The following is a 10,064-nucleotide window of genomic DNA, read 5'->3' as shown; positions in this document are numbered from 1 at the left end:
CATCCATCCATCCATCCATCCATCCATCCATGAATCAAGTAATCTATCCATGCATCCATACATCCATCATTCATCCATGAATCAATCAATCCATCCATCCATCCATCCGTCCGTCCGTCCGTCCGTCCGTCCGTCTGTCCGTCCATCCATCCATCCATCCATCCATCCATCCATCCATCCGCTCTTGTTCCAGAGTCAGGTCTTGGGGGCAGCATCTTGAGCAGGGAGGTCCAGACATCTCTTTCCACAGCCACCTCTTCCAGCTCTTCTGGGAGGACTACAAGGTGTTCCCAGGACAACTGAGAGACATAGACTCTTCAACATGTCCTGGTCTTCACCAGGGTCTCCTTCCAGTTGGACATGCCTGGAACACTTCCTTAGGGAGGCATCCAGGGGACATCTTTACCAGAAGCTTTAACCATCTCAACCAGCTCAGAGTCTCTCCTGATAACTGAACTTCTCACCCTATCTCTAAGGGAGAGTCCAGCTACCCTGCAGAGGAAACTCATTTTGTCTGCCTGTATCCACAGTCTCAATCTTTTGGTCTCTACCCAGAGTTTATGATTGTAGGTGAAGAAAACAGAGACTTCTTCTTGCAACATTTAGCATTTTGCACACTTGTGTAAGAGCTTTTAATTATGACTCTGATGTTAAAACTGCATAGTGGGTGAGAATGATCTTCAGATCAACAATTTAAACCCTGTTATTAGAACCAAACTGTGCAGGGTAAACGTGGTCCAAATTAAGCTGAAGATATCAAAGTCTCCAGGGAAGCTTTGTCTAGACTCAACGTTAAAATGAGTTACTGGATTTTGAATCTGAACAACAATAATTTGTATAAACTAATAAAAGTGGTGTCCGACTTATAGACAACCCTTAAAACCTGAAGGTTTCAGGACTTTGGTCCCTGCAACGTTGTCCAACCAGACAAGAACAATGGCTCGTAGCTTTCAGAGTCCACAAATCTTCTCAAATCGAGGCTCACCCTTTTCCATATACTCAGTAATGATGTAAATGGGCTCCTCCTTGGTGACCACAGCGTTGAGTCGAACCAGTTTGTCGTGCTGCAGGCTCTTCATCAGGTTGGCCTCCATCATGAACGCTTCCACTGACATGCTGCCCTCCTTCATGGTCTTCACCGCCACCTTGGTGTGCTTGTTGTAGGTGGCTTAAAACAAACGAATAAACAAAATTACAATCAGCGGATCGATTTAAGGGTTTGTCATCTGGTCGTTAACTGTATTCAGCAGTGATATGACGCCGTCTCACCCATCCAGACTTCTCCAAACTGGCCGGCACCGAGCCTCTTCTCCAGTTTGAGGGAAGACCTTGGGATTTCCCAGGCGTCTTTCTCCCACGGTTTTTCAGGTTTGGGGCTCAAACAAGGAGTAGTCAGCGACTGGCAAAGGCCATCTCCCTGCTCTGAATATACCAGGTAAATTGTTTTATTTTGTGATTTAAAAACGAGACAAATGCAATCTGTTACTTGGACGATGCTGATGCTTTACAAAGTTGAGATATTAAAGTTGTCCATCAGAGGGTGGCACAAAACAATTTAATGATTGAGCAGAAGTGACAAAATTACAGAGACTTCCTTAAAATGACGGCTCATCGGCAGATTTAGTGTTTTATTTAAACAGACGATAACTCAACAAGAAAGCTACAACACAACCCAGAACAACGGGACCTCCTCAGAATAAACCCTTGTAACTCACTCTTGTAATGGCTGACCAGCTCTTGCAGGGTGCTGAAGGTGATTCGAGGGGAGATGTAGAAACCTCCGTTGTCCAGGGTCCGAATCTTATAATGTTTAACTGTGTCCCCGGCCTGAGGGTCCAGGTCCCTGACGGACAGGGAGTAGCTGCCTGTGGAGGAAGAGGAACAAAACAGTTATTCTATTCAATGGGGGACTTTTGTTGGCAACAGGTCCAGGAGAGAAACCCGGACATCTCCAGATACTGCAAGTTCTTGGTCTCCACATGGAGGCGTGACAGGCAAAATGAAGCATCAGTGGTGGCTTTGACCCCCACACACATCCCCTTGCTGCCTTATCTATGCATAAGTCACACCAAAGTGGACAGAAAGTGTCAAAGTCCCAGAATGAGGTGTCTCGTGAAAGAGCCTTTAATCTGTCCAGCAAGTTCTGGGTCTGCCATGGGGTCTCCTCCTGTATCCAGAGAACCTCAAAAGGGGGGCGTCCAGGATGGAATCCGAATCAGATGAACCAACTCAACGGACTCCTTTAGCTGCAGAGGAGCAGTGGCTCTACTCTGAGCTCCCCATGGATAATGGAGCTCCTCACTTCATCTCTAAGGCAAAGCCCGACCAGCCTGGAGTTCATTTCAGCAGCTTGGATCCAGGATCTGGTTTTTTCAGTCATGATCCAAACCTCCTGACTACAGGTGAGGGCTGAAACATAGACAGACCAGCACTTTTACATGCAAGTGCTATCATTTTCATAGCTAAAGTAACTAAACGTTCCTAAAGATGCTTATTTTTGCAAGGGTTGACCAACGTTAACCAATAAAGATGAGTCACTTTTCTTAGTCCAAACATTAGAAAAAAGGTTCCTACATTCATTTTGGGCAGATACGTAAACACAAGTAACAGGACATAGAATCAAAACTGGGTTAAAGGACACTAGAAAAGCTACTACAGCTAGAATGAATGGGTTAAAATTGTTAGAATGAGTTAAAATGGGTCAATATATAACCAATATATTATAATATAGGTCAAACCATTACAACTATCGTATTCCATTTGTGTCACAATGTTTGTTTTCGCACTTTACGCAATGACGTCTGACGGCAGTACGCTGTAGCACTCGCACAAGATTCACAAAAAACTTCCCCATTAACATCAGTGGGAGTTTGGAGGAACAGGTGACCCAGCCACTTAGACGTGCTTCGCTGTAGAAACATAATTTAAAGTTTAAACCAGACACAGAAAGTTGGACTTCACATGTTGGAACTGGCATTGTGGTACCTTTAATGGTTTTCAAACAATCGCAGTTTAAGGTTTATGATATTTAGAGAGTTTACCACATTGTTCAGCTTAGAGTGTGATGATGTCATACCCTAACTTTTGTTATTGAATCAAGTGTTTACGTATGTAGGTAAACGTAGATGTTTAACAGCCCGTTAAAATACACCTGAATGCAGGAAATAGAATCTACTTGTTAAAAATTTTGAACTCCCAGACCCCCCCACATCACCACCACCACACGCACACACCAGTGTCCCCCACCCACACATTACAAATGCTTCTGATGCCAATGGAATACACATAACACACTCTCGAGCTTCTAGAAATTTCCATTAGTTTCCGGAAGTGAGGACTCATTTGAACTCATCATTTTTACTACATACAACACTGCAGGGACATAAGAGTTCCCACGTGTCACCGTCAGAGTCTTCAGCCGCTCACGTTTCAAGAATTTTTAAGATCCATCTTATAGGTCATGCAGTTTGAGGCTTACTTTTTAGTCTGTTTCTGCCTGCCTCTTTAAGGTTGCAGTCAGATCATGAGGGACTCAGGTGCGTTGTTACCACGGTGACCATAATGAGCCACTCGTAGCAGCTTTGACGTTTCTCTTTCCAACAGTTTTTTGCAGCGGTAGTTATTTTTTGCATTTGTTTTACACACCCTTTGAGGTCTCGCTGTCTCGGATCATGAAGGACCCGACTCGGTTCCCAGGGGCCAGTAGCTGCCTCTCGGCATCTTTCCTGCTCACCCCCTTGAAGAACCACCTAAACAAGAAACATGCGAGTTAGTTGAGAAACTGTTTGCTTTGTTTTGTCGTTTGTAACTCTAAGATTTTAAATGGTGTCAACTCCAAACAAAGACGTAGGATGCATGAGAGAAGCGGAGCGTGCTCTATTCACACAAGGAGAGCTGTTGGTCAGAATACTTCTTGTGCCGAGCTCTCTAAAATAGTTATTGAATCAAGTGTTTACGTATGTAGTATTGTTTAGTGTTTACGTATGTGTGTATGTGCTCGGTTTGTTTTACCAACAAACCGAGCGTTTCATATTTGAGTTCGGATACTTACTCCTCTGCTTCCAGAGTATCTTTAGCTACGTAATTGCTCGGGATGAAGCCTTCCTGACCTGAGCTGATTAACATGGCTTTCCACCACTCGCCTGATCTGAAGTGGAAAAAAAAGTGTAATTAAAAACACAAACATTAAATAGAATTATGACAATGTTTAGCTACACACACCAATCAGCTATAAGCACGTAGTTAAAATTGTTTTGCCGTAAAGTCAAAGCTTTTGCATAGATGCTGTTCTGACCCTTGTCACCCATGCCAACATTTTTTTTGGGGGGAAATGGCTCAAAGAAACCAAGAAAACATTCATGTATATTCTGTATATTTGTACTTTTCAAGTGATCATTTATACTAAAGTCATAGTAGGGTGATCGTAATGTTATGGCTGAGTGGCGTAAGTCCCAGAACCACTTACTCTTCTAAGATTTTGAGCTTATCTCCCTTCTTGAAGCCGAGGTCTCCTTCGTGGATAGCCTCGTAGTCATACAGTGCCATGGCAACACTGTCGCCTATGATGGTAAAACAAAAACAAACAAACAAACAAACAGCTGAAGGAATCTGTTTACTCTGTAGAGTCAAAATACAACTTTTTCTACTTAGAGGACTGAAACTGCCAAAACAAGACCCCAACCGCAAAAAACTCCCAAAACATTTAAAAACAAACAATTACCAAAAAAAAACATTCTGTCGAACCAATTTTTGTCTTTAAACATATTTAATTTATTGTCATTTGACTGTACTTTTATTATAAACTATGTAAATTTTACTTACTGACATTTTCCCTTTAATTTTATTTGCATATCCACTGAGTTATTTAAATAAGTTAAAAAAGACAAGATAAAATAAATAATAATTAAAGAAGGATAAGAACTTATCAACAGAGAACTGGCGAGCTGTTAGCACTCTTTAGCATTAGCAGCTAATATAGCTTGCAGTAGTAACAAGTGGGCTAAAGTAATGGGTACCACCTTCCATATTTGAAAACATAATAGCATTTAATGCCTGAAAAAAGTAGTTTAATTAGTGAAACACAGTCTTTTTTAAGTTTCTGTCTGCTTAAAGAATCGAATAAGAGAAGCAACAGGTCGCCAGCGACAAAGTCATTAGCACATTTAGCTTTAGCGCCTAGGTTAGCTTGTTTTTAGAAGTAAAGCCTAAAGGAGTCTACTGTAAACAGCTTTTTTTTCTTAAGTCCATTAAAACAGTTGTGATTGAGATTATGTGTTTGTTGATTAAAAATATTTTTGTGTTATAGTTTGGAAACAAAAGTTATTGAAAATAGCAATAGCAATCACGCTAGCTGCTAGCACTGCTAGCACTGCTAGCAGTAGTAAATTACTTAACTAGCAGCAATAAAAAAGTTATACTGTGTAACTTTTACTTTTATTTTTTAATAACTCTTCCTCAAAAGCTCTACTGCATGTAGTTTAGATAACAGCTAAACACTGTTTTTCAAAGCTAAAGTTAAAGTTTAAACGAACGCTTAACTTTAGCTACAAGCTAAATTTACTGACTCAAAGGTTGGAGAAACCAAACAAGGCAAGTGAATGCAGTAACAAAGTAATACAGAATTCGATGAATCTATACATAAAACTGTAAATATGTGAATTATATGTTTACTTTTGTTGCGTTCCTTTTTCAAAAACTAGCTTCGCAAATCAGAAGTTATAAAAAAAGAAAATTCCTGCTGTGCAGCTACATAAAGAGCTCATCAGGCTGCTTTTGACACGGGTTTAATTAAAAAATACACAGTAAAAAATATGCGCAAGTGAATAAATTAAAATAGATAAAGTGGGAATGAACAAATACAGCTACAGGAATAAAAAAATAAAATTTTATTTGCATTTGTTGGAATTTTAAGGCGTTCAGTTTTGATTTTGGCATCTTCAGTGTTCCGTACTTTTGCACTTTGCTCTGAAAAAGCAGAATAAACATTTTAAAAACTCATTGCTGCTATCAGGTTATCAGACCGTGTCGATTCTGGGAACGCCACGTGTTTGTTTACCGACATCGGGTTCCCCTTCTTTCGACTTGGGCTGACTTCCTCACACGTTTGACATTGATAGCAGCCGGGCTGAACTATTTTAATAATTCTTTTTGTATATGAGGTCTGTGTGTTTCGCTCTGCACCGACTCTCCTTCCTCTTTTACACTTGAAGACAAAGTGTGACTGCGTTTAAAAAGCACTGTCCTGAAAAAAGAGGCTCTTGTTGACAGATTTTGTGGTGAAGCCGTATAAAAGCTTAAATTAGATAAAAGTAAAAATAACACTGGGTTGCAGTAAATAAACTCACCTTCTGAAGAAGCTGCGTTGGATTGCATTTTGGCCTGTAGAGAGATAAAATAGTTTATTTTAAGTGGATGCATATTCCCATTGAGGTGAAAAAAACTATATTTGTTATAACTCCTAACAACAAAATCATGTTGCTTTATTTTAACATTCACATATGAGCTCATCTTTTTGACCACATCATATTTAAACTTTTTATTATTTACTTAGCTTTCCTGTCACCAGCTAAAAATATTTACTTCTTCACGAGTTTAACTTTATTTAGTTGCTAACTTTGATTTTTAGCAGTTTCGCTAAAAAAAAAGAAGTAAAAGTAGGAAATTTTCTGCTCGTCTGACTCAAACTACAACAAATTAAACATTAAATTACAAAATACAGCATTGTGACAGGATCTCATGTTGCTTTTGTTTTTCTATGAACGGAAATTATATAAATTTGTGAATAGCTGTGATCAATCAAAAGTGACTGAAAACAGCTAGACAACCGTGATGTTTGCGAAAAAAACATTTAGGATAAAAAAATGTCAGATCGTTTTGGCGTATTGGCACTAACGCTGGGATTTTAACACATTAATTGCAATAAACCATTACAGAAAAAAATAGCTTTTTAAAAACTAAATTAATCACATTAATGCTGCTGCTCACACTCCAGCCCAGTAGGTGGCGCTAAAGCTCCTAAAGTTAATTTGTTTTGCACAAAGAGCTGAAGACTTTGGGTCGGTTTACCTTTTCAGTTATTCATGCGAGCGCAAAGTCAGTATTTTGCGACGCGTTGTGGTTTAGATAGATTCATGCCTACTTACATTTTTTTAACATATAATCTATTTTTATTTATTTGTGTAAATTTGTGAAAAAAATATTAGCAATTATAAGGAGGCTTAATGTTTCGTCTTTGTGTTCAGTATATTTTTATAGTGTTTCCCTTACAATTATACAAGGAGGGCGCCCCGCCCTGTCAACAGAACCGAGCGCCCTGCCTACTGAACTTGCCCCCCCCCCCCACATCGACAACTGCATGCACTGATGTAGCGCTAAGCTAGCGGTGCGCAATACAGCGTCTCCCGCCCCCCACCCCCTCAACAACTGTCGGCACAAACAGCACACAAAACAGAGGTGCCCCCGCCCCCCCCCCAAGATATGAGCGCCCTGCCAAGGCAAGTAACCGGGGAAAATATTCTACCGTAGATACCGGAAGTAGCTAGGAATGTTTTTGGTCACAGGAAGCCTGACTTTACAAATACGCATTCATATCCATAAAAAACAAACAAACAAACAAAAACAACAACAATGGAGGAAGAAAACACTTTGCTTTGTTGGGCGGGACACCAAATAATAAACAAAAAAACGATGGCAGCGTGAAAAGGAATAAAAGTTGTTTGTAAATTGTGCTGGAAGGAATTATTGTGTCCCTGCAGCTTAAAGTATTTAAATGCAAAACGCGTATACGCTAGCACTAACACAGAAGCTAATGCTAATGCTAGCTACAAGTGGACGGTCCAACCAGGTCCAACTGGGTCCAACTGGGTCCAACAAGGTCCAACCGGGTCCAACCGGGTCCAACTGGTCCACAGGAAACAAAATGGTGAAGTTCAGAGCTGAACCAAGTCAGTCCACGTCTGAGAAAAGACCCGACTCTCTGGTGAAGTGGATTGTTGTGGACTGTGGCTTTATAATAACATTAATGGAACTTTTTAAATTAATTATCATCATTATTATAAATATACAATAATTCCATTTGCACCGTGAGCTTGAGCTTCTCTGTAGATGACGTCCTAAAATATTTGGGGTTATAGGATTAATTTTTTGTTGTTGTTCAGCTACGCCTAATCGTTGATTTAGCCATTAACAGTAATTTATAAGAATTATAAATCTTTGCTTATTGTTTTAAATATTACTATGTGATAAAAATGCAATTAAAAAGTCAATTAACTGTTTTAATTGTGTCCCAGCTGTAATTAGTTTGTATTTACAGTCAGATTTGTTGAGTAAATTATGCAGATTGTTTACATTGAGCGCGTACCTGCATTTCAGAATCACGTGTTTAGAAAACTACAGGAGCAAACTTTTCAAACTTCACTGACTTATAACGTTCAGGATCAACTTTTTTATGTTTAACTTTATCGTTTGTGATGAGCACCTTTAATATTACCATTAATGTGTTTTAATTTTTTATTTTAAAAGACTAAACCAGGGCTATTCAACTAAACTGCTCAGGGGGCCACAGTTACTGGAAGCCAAGAGCTCAGGGGCCGGACATCCAGCAGTTATCATCATTAAGTAAGTTTGTTTTATTGTATAAAATCTAGTTTTATTAAAAAATGAACCCAATGGTGGACCGAACTGAGTTCATCTGTTGGCCTGATTTGGCCCCCGGGCCACCAGTTGGACTCAACTGAAGAACATTAACCCTCCTGCTGCCTTTGGGCCAAAAAGACCCTTTAAAATCGATTTAAAAAACAACATTTTAAATGAATTAAAGGAGGAGGTTAAGGTGTTGGATCAAATTTTACCAGCTGCACCTGTTGTGATGTTTTTTTATGTTTTGAACGTTTATTTGGTCTTAAAATAGAAAACAGTTTAGAAGCGGCGCTGTCAGAAAGGGCAACGTGTGCCTGAAGTGCTGTTTGACATCCTGTTCTGCTTCTCTCACTTCCTCTTTCTTCTCTCAGGGTTAGCGAGATGTTACAGGCAACGCACAGGAAGCAGTAGCCGAAGGAACCGCAGAACTGCAGCTACTTTAGCTCGACCACAGGTCAAAGTCTGGCCTGTGTGCAGTCACACAGAGCTGCTCGGTTCAGAGCGCAGAAAAACTGTTGATCACTCCTGGCTCAAAGTGGGGGCGGTAAATGAGTGGGTTTTTTTTTTAATCTTTTGTTTCACAGTTTCTGCATTTGAAGCTAAAACCCTTCCTCATTTCTCAAACAAAAGGCTGTGAACTTCTGCAGCGGCTTTACCAAAGCACAGAAAGAACTCCTGTTACAAAATGATCTGATGCGTTTGAAGCTTTTAACTCTTTCATGTCAGGTTCTTTGGATTTTTTTGTTTTGTTATAAATTAAATATTTTTTTATATTATATTTTAAAAACACTGAACGTGACAAAAATAAATAAACTTCTGCCCCAACAGGACATTAATAAATAAATAAACACAAAAATCTAAATTTTTTAAAAACCAAGATAAAAAAAACAAAACTGGAGAAAATATTTTCTGTGGAAACAGATTAAAGCACGAAAGCCAAAATTTATTAAAGAAGCTGATATTAAGAGTTTAGTCCAAACAGTAGCTGAATGAAAGAAAATGGCAACTCATAGCTAAAACTAGCTAACATTAGCTAAAGGCTATCTAAAGCTTACATCTAGCAAAAGACAATTTAAAGGCTAAAAGTAGCAAAAGGGTGTAAAAGGGTAGGTAAGAGCTAAAAGTGGGGAAGGGCTAGCTGAACAATAAAAGTAGCAAAATATTAAAAAAATAGATATGGACAATGTAAACATATGTGTAAACTGGCTAAAAGCTAATGTAGCCAGCTAAAAAATAACTAACTTACTTCCTGACTAGGTTAAAAGTGGCAAACGGGCAGCTGAAGGCTAAAAGTGGCAAAAGGCTATCTAATGGCTAAAGGTGGCAAAAGGGTAGCTAAAGGCTAAAAGTGGCAAGAGGCTATCTAATGGCTAAAAATGGCAAAAGTCTATCTAATGGCTAAATGTGGCAAAAGGGTAGCTAATGGC

General features: G+C 39.4%; 1 protein-coding gene across 1 annotated transcript in view; it reads right to left on the bottom strand.

The window, feature by feature from the left end:
- The window catches only part of hck (HCK proto-oncogene, Src family tyrosine kinase), a 27,095-nt gene that overhangs the window by 6,332 nt on the left and 10,699 nt on the right, over positions 1–10,064 (bottom strand). The window contains exons 3-9 of the mRNA XM_037684417.1: positions 6,345–6,378; positions 4,466–4,559; positions 4,052–4,147; positions 3,646–3,749; positions 1,716–1,865; positions 1,270–1,422; positions 986–1,168 (exon numbers count right to left, since the gene is read on the bottom strand). Of these exons, the coding sequence (XP_037540345.1) occupies positions 986–1,168; positions 1,270–1,422; positions 1,716–1,865; positions 3,646–3,749; positions 4,052–4,147; positions 4,466–4,559; positions 6,345–6,378 (814 nt within the window). The remainder of the gene's footprint in view (positions 1–985; positions 1,169–1,269; positions 1,423–1,715; positions 1,866–3,645; positions 3,750–4,051; positions 4,148–4,465; positions 4,560–6,344; positions 6,379–10,064) is intronic.

Source organism: Nematolebias whitei, chromosome 11, assembly GCF_014905685.2.
Source record: "Nematolebias whitei isolate Nwh7 chromosome 11, NemWhi1, whole genome shotgun sequence".
Classification (NCBI taxonomy): domain Eukaryota; kingdom Metazoa; phylum Chordata; class Actinopteri; order Cyprinodontiformes; family Rivulidae; genus Nematolebias; species Nematolebias whitei.
The sequence above is the reverse complement of the archived record's forward strand: the minus strand, read 5'-3'. Positions and strand labels throughout refer to the sequence as shown.